The 17,786-nt window shown below is 35.2% G+C and overlaps 1 protein-coding gene across 1 annotated transcript; it reads left to right on the plus strand.

Moving 5' to 3' along the window:
- On the plus strand, nt 1,147-5,798 carry LOC18609839 (endoglucanase 8). Its single transcript, XM_007045158.2, has 7 exons — nt 1,147-1,436; nt 1,556-1,963; nt 2,510-2,602; nt 2,731-2,892; nt 4,350-4,461; nt 4,785-4,948; nt 5,271-5,798. The coding sequence occupies exons 1-7, from the start codon at nt 1,212-1,214 to the stop codon at nt 5,592-5,594; spliced, it is 1,488 nt and encodes a 495-aa protein (XP_007045220.2). The 5' UTR covers nt 1,147-1,211; the 3' UTR covers nt 5,595-5,798.

Here is a 17,786-nt window from a genome sequence, read left to right on the forward strand (position 1 = left end):
TCACAGCAATTAGTCAACTTTGATACCCAAAATTAATCTTGCTCAAATTTCACAGTGAAAAGATTTGCTTCTGAATTAGCGCGGGTGAAGTAAAGATTGCAACATGATTTCATCAAAGATTGAAGCTCTTTAATCAGACAAAAGCTTGACGTAATTTCAGCATACGGCCTCCTTGGTTTCCCATTTCCATGGCTTTGGTATTTGACTGAATCAGGGACTTGATCGTAATTATGAAACAAATAGCTTAATCACAGTATGGATATGGCATAGAGTTCTATTCTTTTCTATTTTGTTTTTTAGTTTCCACTTCCTTTTACTTTGCCTGGACTGTAGATGGACATGAACATTTTTCCATCACGGACAATATGTGCTTTTCAGCTTCCTAACTTATCCACAACCATTTGTTTCCGTTTAATGCTTGGCTTATGCACATCACTTATTACATTTACTTTAACAAGGGAGAAAACATTTGTATGTTAAAAAGAAAACCAAAAAAGAAGAAGAAAGAAATCATAAGCATTCAGTAAAATTTTGGTGTTATCCGCAGCACAGGCTTAACGCCTAGGTAATTTCAGGACACCACTTTAGTGTTATAACTGCACAAAATCTTACTGCACCACCTCCACCTCACTTGTTTCTCTCTTTAAAACACAATCCAATCCAACCCCCCTCCAAAAACCAACGACAACATTTATTTGTTTTTTCCCAGCTTTCCCAACTGCCAAGGCAGCAGCCAACAGAAACTCACATGCCCCATTTGTCAACAAAACGTCTCTCCAAATTTGTCAATACATCAGACGCCGCACAATGCCTCTGTCCCTTTTCCTCTTCCATCTTTCCGTTGATAGGCCCCGCATAGCATTCGTTTCTCCACGTGTCAATCATGAAGAGGGCGGTGGCCACATGTGCCCCCATTATTCCTCACTTTTTGACTTCTCCCACTTCGACACCGCTACTCATAAAAACGGATGGGCCAAACTCGGACACAACCCGAACCCAGAATTATCAACAGCCGCTACTATTAACCCGGTCAAGCACGTCCTGCATTGGAACACCAACTTCCCCCAGTCATGTCTCTCCACGTGGCATGTCCCCATTGGTATAATCTCTGGAATCCGATGATGCTTTTAGTATAAAGAACCACGTTGGTCTGTGCTCTTTTCTTGGCAGTATAGTAAGTAGCACCCCAAGCCCAAACCTCCCGAAAAAGGATGGCGCGAAAATCCATCTCATATCCGGGGATTTTCCCGGTACTTGTCGCATTTTCTTTTGCTTTACTCGTCTTTTCTCGTCCAATTCTTGGCGGCCACGACTACCACGACGCTCTCCGCAAGAGCATTCTCTTTTTCGAAGGCCAACGATCAGGCAAACTGCCCCCAGATCAACGCGTAAAATGGCGCTGCGACTCCGCATTGCATGACGGCTCAACTGCTGGAGTACCTACTCCCTCCCAACTCCCTACATTTCCCCTTTACTTCAGTAAAAGGTCAAAAAACAAAAAAAACCTCTTCAGTTATAGTTAAATCATTAACGGCGTCTAATGTTTCGGTTTCAGGTGGATTTAACGGGAGGATACTACGACGCTGGAGACAACGTGAAGTTTGGGTTCCCAATGGCATTTACGACGACGTTATTGGCTTGGAGTATCATAGATTTCGGGAGGAACATGGGGCCGGAGTTAAAGAACGCCGTTAAAGCCGTGAAGTGGTCGACGGATTACCTGTTGAAAGCAACTGCAAAGCCTGGAGTGGTGTACGTACAAGTGGGAGATGCGTACTCTGATCATAGCTGCTGGGAAAGGCCGGAGGATATGGACACGCTTCGTACGGTGTACAAAATCGATAATTCGCATCCTGGCTCTGACGTGGCAGGTGAAACCGCCGCTGCATTGGCCGCTGCTTCCATTGTGTTTAGGTCACGTGACCCCGCTTACTCGAGGTTGCTCCTCAATCGAGCCGTTAGGGTGCGTCACTGTCACCACCTCAATCAGTATTAAACTTAATATTGTTTTTGCTCAGTGATTTTTAACTTACAGAGGATTCAGTAGTTAAAGTAAGTTTTCCTACCTTTTTACCGTCCGAAATGAGATCGACTTTACCTTTGCGTCTGTTAAGTTGGATCTCGAAATATACAGCTGCGTCTTTAGAGTGCTTTTTGTTTTTCAGAAACTATTCTTTGATTAAAGAAAAAGGAGATGTAACCATTTCATGTCACGGGTTAAGAATGTTTTTAACGTTTTTATTTCTTTACATAACGATGCAATTTTACTATTTCGTTTTTTCAGTATCAAACCGTGCCTTAATAATTAGTGAATAGTAAAATGTTCGCTAAATTTGTTACTGTAGTAATATTGTAAGTACGATTTTAGGTGGCCTTTCATTTTGATGACAAATGAAGATCATGTTGGTTTTTCCATTAAATAGTAGTATATAGTATAGGATTTTATCGTGTTTATGGTGAAAATATCGCGAGAAAATGACCGTTGGGGAAAATGGTTTTTGCACTGTAGGTGTTCAACTTTGCTGACAAGCACCGGGGTGCCTACAGTGGCAGCCTGCACGCTGCAGTGTGCCCTTTTTACTGCGACGTGAATGGGTACCAGGTCAGATATGTAGATTTTTTTACCACTGCTGTTTTACAATAAATATGAACCGTTGGATTAAGTCATGAAAGTCTACAACTTTGACTGAAGGATCATATCATTGGGATTGGAATATAAAACATTTGCAGGACGAGTTGCTTTGGGGAGCCGCTTGGCTACACAAGGCCTCAAGGAAGCGCGTATACAGAGAGTATATAGTGAAAAACGAGGTCATCTTGAGAGCTGGAGATACCATCAATGAGTTTGGTTGGGATAACAAGCATGCTGGGATTAATGTCCTCATTTCCAAGGTGAACAAAAAAACAAAGAAAAACCCTCCCTTAATTAATCCCTGGATTATGTTTAATCATTTATAATCATACGAATGTTTTTTAATTGGGCGGGGTTTTTTTTTCTTTGTATATATATGTGTGTGCTTATCAAATTGTTTTTATTTGTTTATTTGTCTAGTGCAGTGTTTTTGTTCTTCTTGTCTTGTGATCTTTGTTGGGGTATGTAATGTAGGGGTTTGTTTTTATTTAGGTTTTTTTTCTCCTCTCTGGTTAGAAATAGAAAGAAAAGGTGTCTGAGTGTCACGTGTCTGTGGAATCAACTTAGATCATGGTTTTGGTGGACCTCACATTCTGTGGGGTCTCACATTTTTGAACCCCATTTCTGATGTCTTTTTAGACTTTTGATCAACTGAAAACAGTTGCAAGGTGTCAAGTGTTGGTCTTATTTTCAAGGCCACGAGGAAAAAGTTAGATTTTTTTCGTCAGATTTTAAACCAAAGCGAAGGTACTTGGTAGATAGATAGCCATACTTTCTATTGTTAACTTTCTCATCTCTTCTTTTATATATCCTTTTTCTTGCTATAGTTTCTAACATGAAAAAAAAAAAAAAACACATCAAAATGAAAATGCACAAAAAAAGATTTCCTTTGGGGTGGGGGAGAGGGTCCCTTACTGTGGGTCTATAATCTTGACCGTACTACTAATTAGATAAGATGTAATTGATCAATTAAAAGTTCTAAATAAAACAATAATGTGACAGGGAAGAGGGTACGTGATTATTGCACGTGATGATGTGTGTAGCATAGAATTTGGGTTTCATGTGAGTATAATTTTTGGTTGACAACCCAATCTGGACATTCTCCTGAAACATTAAAATATATTTGGGGCCAAAGAGGTTAATAAAGAAATGAGAACTAGAGCCCGTGACGGTAACATTGTCTTTTGAGAGAATTAAGTGGACTTAGGGTTGCTTTGGTGGTGTCTTGTCTCCTCAATCATTAACCAAAGTTTTGTGCTGAACTGGAGGTGGCATCAAAGTCTAAGCTTAGTCTGGCTGGGAGATCTGGCTTCTCGTGGGTCCCCAATCAGTGAGTTTCTGCTACATGCATGTGCCTAAAGGCTGGGGCGATGGTTCCTTCCCATGCTCACGCATTATATTTCCACGTTAACTTTTCTTGAAAGATGATAACGACTCGTTGTTAAGGACCTTTTCACTCTTAACATATTCTGATACTATATATATATATATATAGATATACACACACATAGCTTACATGATTTCGTCCTATTCATGCATTTAATATGCTTTTTATTATTCTATATCATCCTCTATGTGCATGAACATTGAATTTATGGGTTTTTGCACTAACTAAAATTTATCAGGCCGTGCAGTATTATGCATTGAAGCTGATATATATGACAAACAAAACAAGTAGTTCAATATTATTATTAATGAAAATAAAATTATGTCACAGGAAGTGCTGATGGGAAAAGCTGACTATTTCGAGTCCTTCAAGCAAAATGCTGACGGCTTTATTTGTTCTTTATTGCCTGGAATTTCTCATCCTCAAGTTCAATACTCTCCTGGTAAATGGTTGTCTTCTTTTTGTCTACTTGAGCACATTGAACATTGATAGTAAAGATGATAGCCTAAAATATATATAACATTAAAATCACAGATCTCTGGTCGGGGGAAAAAAGTACCTTATAAATTATAAATGGAAAAGCATATGATTAAGTTTGTCACATGTGTTATAAGGCTGGACCAGCTGTGTTGCAAATAATCGTTTTGTAATTAAGTGCTGTTTGCGGCTAAGCGATTGCTTGATCCAGGTGCTGTTCTGCTGATTAATTAATTAACTCACTCCTTTTCTCTCTTCTCCCCTGTCCTTTACATGGAAACAAAAAAGGTGGCTTGATCTTCAAGGCTGGAGGGAGTAACATGCAGCATGTAACGTCACTGTCTTTCCTACTTCTAGCTTATTCTAATTATCTAAGCCACGCTAACAAGGTGGTGCCATGTGGTGAAAGATCAGCCTCCGCTGCCCTTCTCAAACAGTTGGCTAAACGCCAGGTAATTAATTTAATTTATTCTTTTTCACATTGTTTTTTCTATAAAAAAATGGAGGAAAAAAAGATAGTACCTTCCACCCTTTTATATTCACATCACAGTTAAATCGGGGGACCATATCCAAAATCAACGGCTAGATTTTGTCTTTATGATGCATAAGTAACTATATATGTTTGATATAAGAATGTTTGTTATGTATGTATGATCATCAAAAGCCCTCACGTGATCATGGGCTTTTCTTCTATCTCTTTGCCCTTGAATATACGTAAATAAGAAAAGGACCACAAATTAAATTAACGTGTGTTGATTTTTGCGGAAATTTTAGGTGGACTACATCTTGGGAGATAACCCACTAGGAATGTCGTACATGGTTGGCTATGGTGCACGCTTTCCTCAGAGGATTCATCACAGGGCCAGCTCACTGCCGTCGGTGGGGGCCCACCCGGCCCGCATCGGGTGCAAAGCGGGGTCTAGCTATTACCTAAGCCCAAACCCCAACCCCAATTTATTGGTGGGAGCAGTGGTCGGTGGGCCCAATGTGTCGGATGCTTTTCCAGATTCGAGGCCTTATTTTCAAGAGTCGGAGCCCACAACTTACATCAACGCTCCTCTTGTGGGCCTTCTTGCATACCTTTCAGCCCACCCTTGATTTCCGTAAAATGTAAAGTGCGAAAGGATGAGATGATAATTTGAGTGGTGTGCGAAATGGTCACCCTGCCTCTATTATTGCCATATGAAAAGATTCCAATTGTTTCCCAATTAACGAAGCAAGTTGCGTTGGTACACTAAAATCAGAGCATCCTTTTTTCCGTTGGGCAAACTTCTAAGATCATTGTCAAGTATGGTTATCATATCCAACCTTGTCTCTATAACGTGATGCCACCTTTAGCATAATACGAAAAAAGTGTAAATATTTAATCAGTAACTAGGCTAACCCCGCATGAAAGGTTATTCGGAGGCTCATTAACTTCTTCCTCTTGTCACCAAGGCGAAGCCTCGGCCCAACGAGCATCCTTGCTCTTACTGAGCCTGCATTTTAGGTGGCTATAGCCCATGAGAGCCACATTCATTACGTTCATCACTGACATAGTTTCTTCACTGCCATCCAAATCAACAAGACAATATTTCCAGCATTCTCCAGCACAACTACTTCGAATAGATTGAAGATATTTAACACAGCCAGCATCTAGATACCACCTACCACGACCCATGATCGATACGTTCACAATGCACAATGTAAATACATCCTGACTCTACAGATTTAAAAACTAAATCTTGACAAAATTTATTGCATTTATCACAATTAAGATAACAATAAATTTTTTTCGTAAAAGTGAGAGAACGTGGATGATATATTTATTTGTAGATGCTCCTAAGTCTGATAATGCTATCAACTTCTAAGTCACTTTGCTTGATTATGTTAGAATATTTTCAAAGCCAACACATAATTAATTTAATATATAAAAACCAAGTCATTGCACTACTAAGATTTAACTTTAAGAACTTCAAATCCTTAGGTCAGAATAAAAATTGGTGAAGCCGGCCGTGTTTTTCTTTGCTAAATCATCTCATTTTATTATTCTCGTACGAAAGATACATTAACAACAAGAAGGCCAAAACTTTTATTTATGAGCCAAGCATCACTCCACAACATATTGCAATATAATATAACCCTTTTTTCACACCCAGTTCAACTCAGTTTTGCACTCTGCGGCATCCCAATTCAGTGACAAAGATCCAGAAGCCATTCCCCATAACGATCAGTATATAATTGTTTTTCCCAATCTGTTTTCCACCACTTTTCACAAGAGACAGTATTGTACACTGCTCAAGCCATTCGCCTCACTTGTTCAAGTAACAATTGGAAAGAAAAAACATCTTGCTATTCAACAGAGAGCCATCGTACGTATAGGCCGCCCATAGAACATAAAACACACCAAAAAAAATCCATATATGAACCACATCCCCAATATTTCCAGTAGAAAAATCATAAAAAACAAGCATACCTGCACGTACGTTAGTTTTTGTTGTTCACTGTCACAACCAGACCACAAACAGCTTTTCCTTGTCAATGCCTGCTTTTGCTAAAAAAAAAAGGCACATCCATTAGCTTCTTGGAAAATAGCCAAAAGAATACACAGTCGACAGTCTCTCGTAGGGAATCAATATGTGGAAACAATTTCCAACTCTTCCATTGTCTTTTACCTGTGTTAAGGACCCAGTGCACCGTTGTGCTCGAATCTGATTCAATGATTAAAAATTTTCTGCAGAACCGTTATGAATTGCTAAAAATTTCCAAGGCCCTTTTGATGGCATACAGTTCTGCGAAGTTCGAATGATTGACACCAATAGGACCCGAGAACAATGGAAGGATGTTATCTTCTGCATTTCTCAATATTCCATCCACCCCTGCGGGTCCCATTTTCCTCTTGTAGACTCATCCGTTTTGAGTTTTAGAAAATTAATTCGGGGTTGTTTCCATTTTGTGCATCTCCTTTTGGCCATATTCATATTTTCTTATGACCTTAAGCATCAACCTTGGATTAGTCCCCGTACCAAGTGGATTCCATCACAATATATTTCCACTCCCTCAATTGACTTCACTCAAAGGATAGACAGAAGTTTCACAAATGACACCACATTCTCCCAATCCCATTTTTTGCCTCTGAAAACTGTTTCGTTCCTAGCCCTCCACAATGTCCATAAACCTGCTCCACATATCAACCACTATCTCCTTGCACCCTCTCCTTTTCCCCCCTAGGTGAGCATTGTTTAAGAAACTGCGAAATAGTTTGGGAGTTCTTCACCTTTTGAATATTGAGAACATCTCTACGCATCTTTGACATCCTCCCAAGATTAATATGAAGAAGGAATCCAATATTCTTGTGTTGACACCCCATATTTATCATCAATAACTTTCCTCCAAAGTGAGTTTCGCTCGCATCCATACTGCCATTACCATATACACAATGAAGCTGGATTTTGTCGAGTAAGTTCATGATTCCTAGATCTCCCTTAACCTTCAGTTTTTACGTAAACAACATCCCACTTCACCTTTGCCATGATGACTTGAGTTTTCGGCTCCTATTCTATAGCCTCCCATTTTGCTAATCAAGATAAAGTTGTATAAGGGTGTGCAAATGATAATGATATTAAGTATACTTGTCCATGGATCGAGTTGCCCACTAGGTTCGTTTCGAGCTAGGCACATGATTTTTAGGCCTTAGGTTCGATCAATTTGAGATATTATTATATTAATAAAAAAATTGTTAATTTAATTTTAATTCAACTATATGTTGAAAATTATTAACATAAAAATATTTTTTAATATTTAAAATAAATTTAATTTAATTAGGTAGGCTTGGGCCAACCAAGCCCAGGCCTGAGTGAGCTTTTTAAAGTGATTAATTAGTCCGGCCCAATTCATATACAGGTTTTGCATCTTGATACGCAGCAAAAACAGAGATGGAAAGACTGAATGCAATCCTAAGAGTAATTAGTCCAACTTTCCTTGGGTCAAGTTTTGAAGTGAATTTATCACTACTAAAGATTTTGTTAATGGTTGAAAATTAAGAAGAGGTAAGTTGCCCTTGAATTATTAACTGAATTCATCTATGGTATGACTTTTGGCATCTTAATGGCCCTCTTTAGTTCAAATCTTAGGAAAAAATTATTTACTATGCTGGGCATCCCTGAATTTGTGAAAGTTATTGTTGTTATCAAATATAGTTCTTGGAATTGGCTTCTCCCTGCCATGTCTGATCAATTAGTGGAAAGATTCAAGCAACTCTTTTTTGTGGCATTTTGGAGCTTAAGTGTACTATTTGTCATTGTAAAAATGGTTCTTGTGATAGGGAAAGGAAGTATTATAAACAAGTAAAAGGCTGCGCCGGAGATAGCAGAGAGGAAGATTGGAGCAATTTTTGAAGTACTAAGTGTTGTGGTAGGTGAAAGACAATAAGAAGAGAATTAGAGAGTAGAAGAGAATTAGAAAGAGAATTTGGAGAGAGAAGCTTTAGAGGATAATGTGTTAGCCCTTGAGGAGGGGGGGGGGGGAGAGCCTCTATAAATGAATTGTGAGGCTTTAATGCGCCTGATGAATGACATTATTATGAAGAGCTTTAATGTGAGTAACCGTTACTATAATTGAGAGTAATAAGACTTGTTCTTGAGTAAAAGGTAATAGAGAAGAGGTATGTGTGAAAAGGTATAAGAGAAAAAGTTGTATGTGAACAGGTATAAGAGAAGAAACTGTGCGTGAATAGGTACAAGAGAAGAAGGTGTATGTGAACAAGTAAATGAAAACAAGGTAAGAAAGTGAAACACTTGTACTTCAAGAAAAGGTTAAGAAGAAGACCTTTTAACTACCTTCATATATGAGCTACCAAGCCAAACTCTCTAGAACATCTTAAGTTGAAAGTAACCCTGGAACCCTGCTACTTATTCCGGGTTGTTTTCACTGTTATCCATGTGAAGTGGTTATTTTATGCGAAGTAGTTGTTCTACTTATATTAGTTGTTTCATATGGAGTAGTGCTCTGTTTATTCTAGTTGTTTTACGTGAAGTAACGCTTTATTTGTTTTTGTTGTTCTACGTGAAGTAGCACTTTACTTATTTTAATTGTTCTGCGTAAAGTAGTGCTTCACTCGTTTTGATTGTTCTTTGTACAATATTATGTTGTAAAATAATTCTTTAGAGAATAAGTATTAACCAAAATCAAGTATCTACATTTGGTGCTCTGTATAAGAATTCTTACTTAAGAATAATTCTTATGCATTACTTTACGAAAAAGTTTTACTTTGTACTATAATGTATTGTACTATAACACCTTAGGCAGTAACGCCTCAGGTAGTACTGTCTTGGATAGTAACATCTTAAGCAGTAATGTTTTAGGTAGTAACATATTACTGTTTAGTGTAATATTTGATTGATTATATAACAATATATTTTCATAGAAAAAGATTTTCAAGGTACAAATCGTAAAAGGAAAGTTAATATTTTTCATAAAAACCTTGATTCTATATGCTCTATAAATATGAAGCTACTATGAACAATTTTCTTTACTCAGATTTTAAGTAGAATAAAATTCAGAGTAAGATCTGTTCTTTTGCGAATCTTTTTGAACACGTAAGTTTTTCTTCTTTTTATAATTTCTTGTTTTCTCTCTCTTTTTTTTTATTTGTATTTTTCTTGCTTTTAAAAAAAAATTGAATTTCTTTTGCTTGCATGTTGCCCCCTGCATGAAATTTTTTTTTTCATATTTTTAAGTTAAAATATGAAATAAGAAATTTTTCATGCATGAGATGAAACTTTTTTATTGAAAGAAATTTTTTTTATATGGGAAAGGTTTGGTACTTGCGCTCCGGAGCCTAATGCATATGCTTTTGCATTTTTTTTTTGTGAGTAGTCCTTTATCTAGGAAAGTTATAGCTTGGGTGTGGCATAATTGACTCTCGAGAGGTAATGTTCTTGAAGTGATGGATGTGGCAAAAAAATTCAATCCCAGATCTTATGTGCAGCCCATAAATGGATTTGGTGATCTTGGAATTTATTATGATTGCCACCTTCTACAGTTTGGAAGAATGAGTTCACATGGTATTAACTTTTGTATATGGGTTCACAGTTCCCAATTGCCATCTATGATTGAGAGTTCCAGTTCAGGTGGAGAAAGAAATTTTCTTTCTATCGAGGTATATTCTCCTTACAAAGTGGCACGCCAATTTGGGTTTGACCAACCAGCTCTGCCAAACTCTTCTTCATTTATCAGTTTTTTTTTCTTGCGTTTCTTCATTTCTCATGGCAGAACTTCAACTTTGTTTAGATAAACTTAAGGTCTTTTTCATAAATACCTTGATTCTATGTGGCCTATAAATATCAAGTTACTATGAACAATTTTCTTCATTCAGATTCAAAGCAAAACAAAATTTAGAACAAGGTCTGTTCTTTTGCGAATCTTTTTGAGTAAGTTTTTTTATATATAATTTCTTGTTTGATCTTTTTTTTTACTTGTATTTTTCTTATTTTTCAAAAAATTAGAATTCTTTTGCTTGTTGCCCTTGCATGAAATTTTTCTTTTAAATTGAAATATAAGAAAATAAAATTTTCATACATGAGATGAAGTTTTTTGATTGAAAGAGAAATGATCAAAATACCCACCAAGTCCTTGTACCCGTACGTTTTATTTAATTTAGTCCCTGTAGTCAAAATCGAAGCAATTTAATTTCTTGATTTTGAGAATTACTTCAATTTAGTCCCTTCCACTAACGAATCCAATTTTGCCATTAAAAAGATGACATTAGCACTGATGTGGCATATTTTGATGACATGGCACCCACACGATGATGTGGCATGCAACGTGGCACCAACTTGATGATGTGGTAGTGCCATGTGGCCCTAATATGATGACGTGGCACTAACATGTTAGCATGTCAGTGCCACATGGCAGATAAAAAAATTTTCAAAATTTTTTTTGTGCCACGTCATTGGGACTAAATTGAACAAAAATATATAGTACAGAGATTAAAGTGAACAAAATTGAGATGTTGAGGGACTAAATCAAAAAAAATATTTGAAAAATACAAATCTTTAAGCAAATGGTGGATATACTTATTAATAAACTAAATATTTAAATGTAAAATATTGAAGGTGTTAAAAAATATAGATAAATATTTTCATACTTGATTATTTGATTGTAGAATATGTATATTAATTTATTTTCTTTGCAAAAATTAAGTTTGAATTCTCCTTCTATAAGAAAAATTTGAAAAAAATTTCATACCTAAAATCAAATTTAGATGAACAACTTGCATTGTGTTCGATGAAAAAGGGAGATATGAAGTTAGCTATGATTATAAAAATAATTCTTCATTTTGACTTGCTTAATTTGAGCGTGACAAACCTCTTATTACATCCATAGAATCTGAGTTACTCCACTTCTTTAATTTTTTATTTATTTTTTATGTTTTTATTTGTTTAATATTTCAAGTTATATTCTTTAGGTTGAAATTTCTTGGATTGAAGACTATATTTATGGTTGATAGAGTTAAATATAATTGTAAATATTTATACAATTTTATTTTGTATTTACTATTTTTTTGTAGATCCAAATTAGTAATGTAAATTTAAAGTTAGTAGAATTTGATTGCGGTATTTGAACTTAAATAAAATTATTTTATAAGAAACATTGAGTAAATTTAAATAAAAGGTAAATTGGGTAAAGTTAAATAATTCCAAAAGAATGAATATTTGTAAATTGTGAAAGTTGTAACTAAATCAACCTATTTTGCTTATTTGCGTTCAGCTCAAGTTAAAAATTAAGTCAAATAAATTTCAAATTTTTATACTATTATAAATAGGAAAAAAATTATTTAGTCTTTTTATATTATTTTATTTCGATATAATGTAAGTTATTCATCTAAATTTGACTTTAGGTATGAAATTTTTTTCAAATTTTTATTATTGAAAGAGAATTCAAACTTAATTTTTACGGAGAAGATAAATTAATGTATATATTTTAGAGTCAAATAATCAAGTATGAAAATATTTATATATATTTTTTAACACCATAAATCTTTTGCACTTAAATATTTGGCTTATTAATCAGTATATATATCATCAACTTAAAGATTTATATTTTTTAAATATTTTTTTCAATTTAATCCCTCAACATCTCAATTTTGTTCAATTTAGTCCTTATACTATATATTTTTGTTCAATTTAGTTCCTATGGCGTGGCACAAAAAAATTTTTTTGAAAATTTTTTTATTTGCCACGTTAGCATTGCCACGACATCATATTAGGGCCACGTGGCACTACCATGTCATCGTGTGGGTGACACATCATGAAAATATGTCACGTCAGCACTGATGTCAACGTTGACATCATCCTTTTAATGGCAAAATTGGATGTCGTTAGTGGAAGGGATTAAATTGAAGCAATTCTCAAAATCAAGAGATTAAATTGCTTCGATTTTGAGTATAGGGACTAAATTGAATAAAACGCATGAGTACAGGGACTTAGTGGATATTTTGAAGCTGCATGATTTTAATTGGCTATTAGTTTTGAAGTAGCATGACTTTTGTCTTTCAATTGGCTATTAGTTTTGAAGTAGCATGATTTCAAAGCTTGTAGGGCTAAGCCATGAGCTATTTATTTCGAAGCTCGCGGTAGAGATGTCGCGAGCTATTTGCTTTAGAGCAAGTGGCTATTTGTTTTAAAGCTCGCGGTTTGTAGCCGTGAGATATCTGTTTCAAAGCCTTTTACAGTAATTTTTTTAATTAGTTTTATTTATTATTATTATTATTATTATATATAATAAAAGAGTTGTAAGAATGTAGTAAAAAATATATATTATTTTATTATTTATTTATTTTATATAATAATAATAATAATAATGAAATCTATAACTTTGATACGTTTTGTTGTTTTATTTTATTGTTGTATTTTCATGCTTTAATAAATAAAAAATTATTGCGTATGTATACTTATCTCTTTTTTCATGATCATGTTTGTAGGTTTCTTTTTTCATCTTTCTCTATGCCTCGGATGAGTGTCCCTTCAAAGATCCATTATGCTGAGCCTAGGCTGCAATAAGGAAAAAAACCACTACACATAAGAGGAAGAATAATGATTCCGAAGTAATTCCTTCCAAGAAGATTTGAGTAGAAAAGAGTGGTGAAGTTTCTCTCGACCCTGAAAACTGGGAAGATGAAATTATTAGAGAAAGATGAGAAGATCATTTTTGGGAAGAAGTCTATCTGAACCTATGTTGCAATCAATTTGTGAGTAATACGCTATGGCCAAGAAATGAGAGATAAAACTTACGGCCAATAGTATAACATCATTATAACCAAATTATAAAGGATAAAGCTAGCAGCTGAAGTAAGAGTGATAAACTATGGTCAAAGAATGAGCAATAAAGCTTGCGACCAATAGTATAATATAATTACAATCAAAATATAAGCGATAAAGCTAGCAATTGAATATGATTTTTTTTTTCAAATGTCAAATTGCAATTCATAAAGCAATGAAGAGTCAAAGTCATAGAAATATTATACATGAGTGGGAAACGGGTTGTTCTGGACCCTATTGTTCTCAATTAGTAATTCTCCTGCTTGTGTCTTTTATGCAAGCCTTTGCATCTAATAAATGCTAGTGGAACTGTCCATATCTTCCGATAAGATAATTTTTCTATTAAGCTTTTACCTAATGCAATCACTCCTCCTTGGTGGACTTGTCAAAATGTGATAAGGAGAAAAAGTATTGCAAATAAGTAAAAAGATGGGCTGGAGGCGACGGAGAGAAAGATTGGAGTAGTTCTTGAAGTATTGAGTATCGTGGCAGGTGGAAGATAATAAAAAGAGAATTAAGGAGTAAAAGAGAATTAGAGAGAGAATTTAGAGAGAGAAGCTCTAGTGGAGAATGTGTTAACCCCTAAGGGGGAGAAGAGCCCCTCTAAATGAATTGTGAGGCTTTATATATAGTGTTAAAAGTGGCTATTACTCAAGAATAGGCTTTAATGCGTCTCATGAATGACATTATTATGAAGAGCTTTAATGTGAGTCACTGTTACTATAATTGGGAGTAATAAGACTTGTTCTCAAGTAAAAGGTAATAGAGAAGAGGGATACGTGAAAAGGTGCAAGAGAAGAAGTTGTATGTGAATTGGTACAAGAAAAGAAGTTGTACGTGAATAGGTACAGGAAAAGAAGCTGTATGTGAACATGTATACGAGAACAAGGTAGAAAGGTGAAACACTTGTACTTTAGGAAAAGGTTAGGAGGACGACTTTTTAACTACTTCCATATTTAAGCTGCCAATCCAAACTCTCCGGAACATCTTAAGATGAAAGTAACCCATGAAACCTACCACTCATTCCGGGTTGTTTTCACTGTCATCTATGTGAAGTGTTCCATATGGAGTAGTGTTCCACTTATTATGGTTGTTTTGCGTGAAGTAATGCTTCATTTACTCTAGTTGTTCTACATGAAGTAACACTTCACTTATTTTAGTTGTTTTGAGTGAAGTAGTACTTCACTTGTTTTGGTTATTCTTTGGACAATATTATGTTGTAAAATAATTCTTTAGAGAATAGTTATTAATCGAAATCAAGTATCTATACTTATATAAAACACTAATATCTTTTGTACCTAAATAACGTGGGGTATACAAATTTTATGAGATATTATATGTCCAACAATATATATGTATGCATGTCTCTGCATATGTACTTACAGGATGAACTTTGATATATAATCTCTGAGTTCTGGCCAAAAGAAATACATAGGCAAATGCAAGTCTTTCGCAGCCAGTGAAAATTAGAAAAATAGGGAGGATTTAAAACTTAATTAAATATTCCCATGATTCTTGAATATGCCTTCGAAGAAGAATATACTATTTGTTTAATTTGGGAGAGAAAGGATAGAAACGAGTAATTACAAAGGAAATAATCAAAGAAGCAGTCGAAAAGACGTGGACCAGGGGATTACTTGGCCAAGCTTAGAGTTGATTGAGTTCACTAGAAGGCTGGCCATTGTTGAATCTTTGCAGTGAGAAAATCTTCGAAGGTCGGTAATTGTTTTTGCCAGAGATGCTGATATGATATTTATAGAGACGAATAGAAGAAGAATAAAGTTAACAAAGGTCAAGCAATCACACTGCCTGGCTTAGGGAGGTGTCTATTTACTTGTGACTTTCTGAAGAATCTTTGGTTGTAGTTATTTAGTATAAAAAGCATTATGAATATCAAAGTAGAGCACACTTGTGTTGAAGTCAAGTATTAAATAAAAGTAAGGTGAAAATTTTTGGATAAAGTGTAAATATGTATACTATTTTTTCACTTCTCTTTTTATTTTTAAGATATATAAATTTAGTAATGTTAATAAAAATTTTTGATATTCAAAATTAAAATCTTAATGAACAAATTAATCGATTGAATCAGTTCTTCGTTAGTTAAGTGGTTCTTCTATTTTTCACTTACATTGTTAAGATTGCAACAGTAGAATTCACATTAAAACTTTTGTTTTGAAAGATGATTTTATTAGTTTTAGTGACACACATATCATTTCAAGTCTCTTGTTTATTGCAATAGATTTTTCATGACACATTGACATGATCCGAGCGATGAAAACTTGTACACTTACAAAAGAGGTCTCATATAAAGCCATTGGCGATGAAATCATGAATCTTAAACTCCTAACTTGAATTGCAAGAAGAGTTTTAGAATTGCTTGCCAGTAAGTAAAAAGATAAGCATAGCAGTGTTACAAAAAGAATACCTCGATAAAAAAATAAGGCACATCCTTAATCGAGATGAGAACACAGATCCTGCTGATGAAACAACCTAATAACAAAAAATCGTAGTCAAACACATAGAAAAAGAAAACGGTCAATCATCTCCTAAAAAATATGCGACAAGCTCTGAGACTCTTAAGGACGCTCCTAGTCATCAAGATAAAAAAGGAACAGTCACACCAAACCAAGACAACAGTACTAGAGAGATTGAAACATTCCACATGTGCCTCAAAATCAAACAAAGAACACCAAGCCTCTTTTTTTGGTCTTTGTCATTTTCTCCTGTTTGTGATGAACTCCTTCTTAATTTCTCTTGCTCTTTTGGATCGTCTAAATTAGGGACGTGTATTGGTTCAGCAAGATTTGTTTCGAAATTCAACCCAAATTGCCCATGAATCGGTTGATGGCCTATTAGGAGTGGTACATTGTAATAAGCAGGTGGTGTCACTTGAGGGTAGACCTTTTGAAAAGTTTGGGCATGGGGTGGAGTAAACCCCAGAGGGAAAGGCGGATCGTTCCTAACGTCCTGTGTTTGTGGGCTTTCAGATGGAGCTGACTCTTCAACCACTCTTTTTCCTTTACTTAAGCTCATCATCAATTTCATCATCTTTGCTAATTGTTCTCTCATTTCTTCTTGAGCTATTTCCATTCTATCTATTCATTCCCTTTGTTCTTCTTCCATGATCCTTACTCGTCGACGAGTATTATAAACACGCTGGTCACCAATCTTATGTTGTTGAGCTATCTTGGAATCCTTATTTTTTAAACCATAAACATGAATTAGATGCATTCTTATTTTATGAATGTGATGAAAAAAAATATTTATTTTTTATTTTATTTTACTTGTTTTCAAAGAATTAAGAATTGATCATGACAAGAGTTAAATTGTTGTGCTTTTTATGGAACAAATTATGCACATGTGATGCAAATGAAAAATATTGGCCATCCAACAATAATTGCCGTGGGGAATCTTGATTTATAAAAGTTAAGCATCCGATTACATCACTACTTAGATCATTTACATCATTGGCTTCAAAAGAAATGGCCAGCTCGATCATACTAGTCCCGTACTAGCTTGAGGTGGCTTATTAGGCGCTCACTAAGCTCATCTTTCGGAAGAATCTCTCTCCTGAGCTCTTCGATCTTGTTTGCCATTTCCCTTGCTTTGTAGGTTACCTCCTTCATTTGGATCAATATCCATTCCATCTCAGACTGTTTCCTTCGGAGGTCTTGCTCGTACGAGTTTTCCACTTCTCACATTCAAAAGTATTTTTGCCTGCTAGCTTCATATTACTCTCTATAGCTTTCCATGGCCTTTCCATTAAGTTGTAATCACTCCTAAGTTTTTGTATGCTCCATTCTTGCGGTTGTATCTTATTCTGCAAAGTATTAGTAGTGGTTTGCATTCCTTGAATCCTGGCGACCAAAGCTGAACATGTTGCATTTAAACTTTTAAACTTGTTTTTCCACTCATCTCGTTCATCAAAAGCCTTTTGAACTTTCCTTGAGGCTTCTTTTTTTAATTCCTCTAGTTCAGCTTTGTATCGGCG

Source organism: Theobroma cacao, chromosome 2, assembly GCF_000208745.1.
Source record: "Theobroma cacao cultivar B97-61/B2 chromosome 2, Criollo_cocoa_genome_V2, whole genome shotgun sequence".
NCBI lineage: Eukaryota > Viridiplantae > Streptophyta > Magnoliopsida > Malvales > Malvaceae > Theobroma > Theobroma cacao.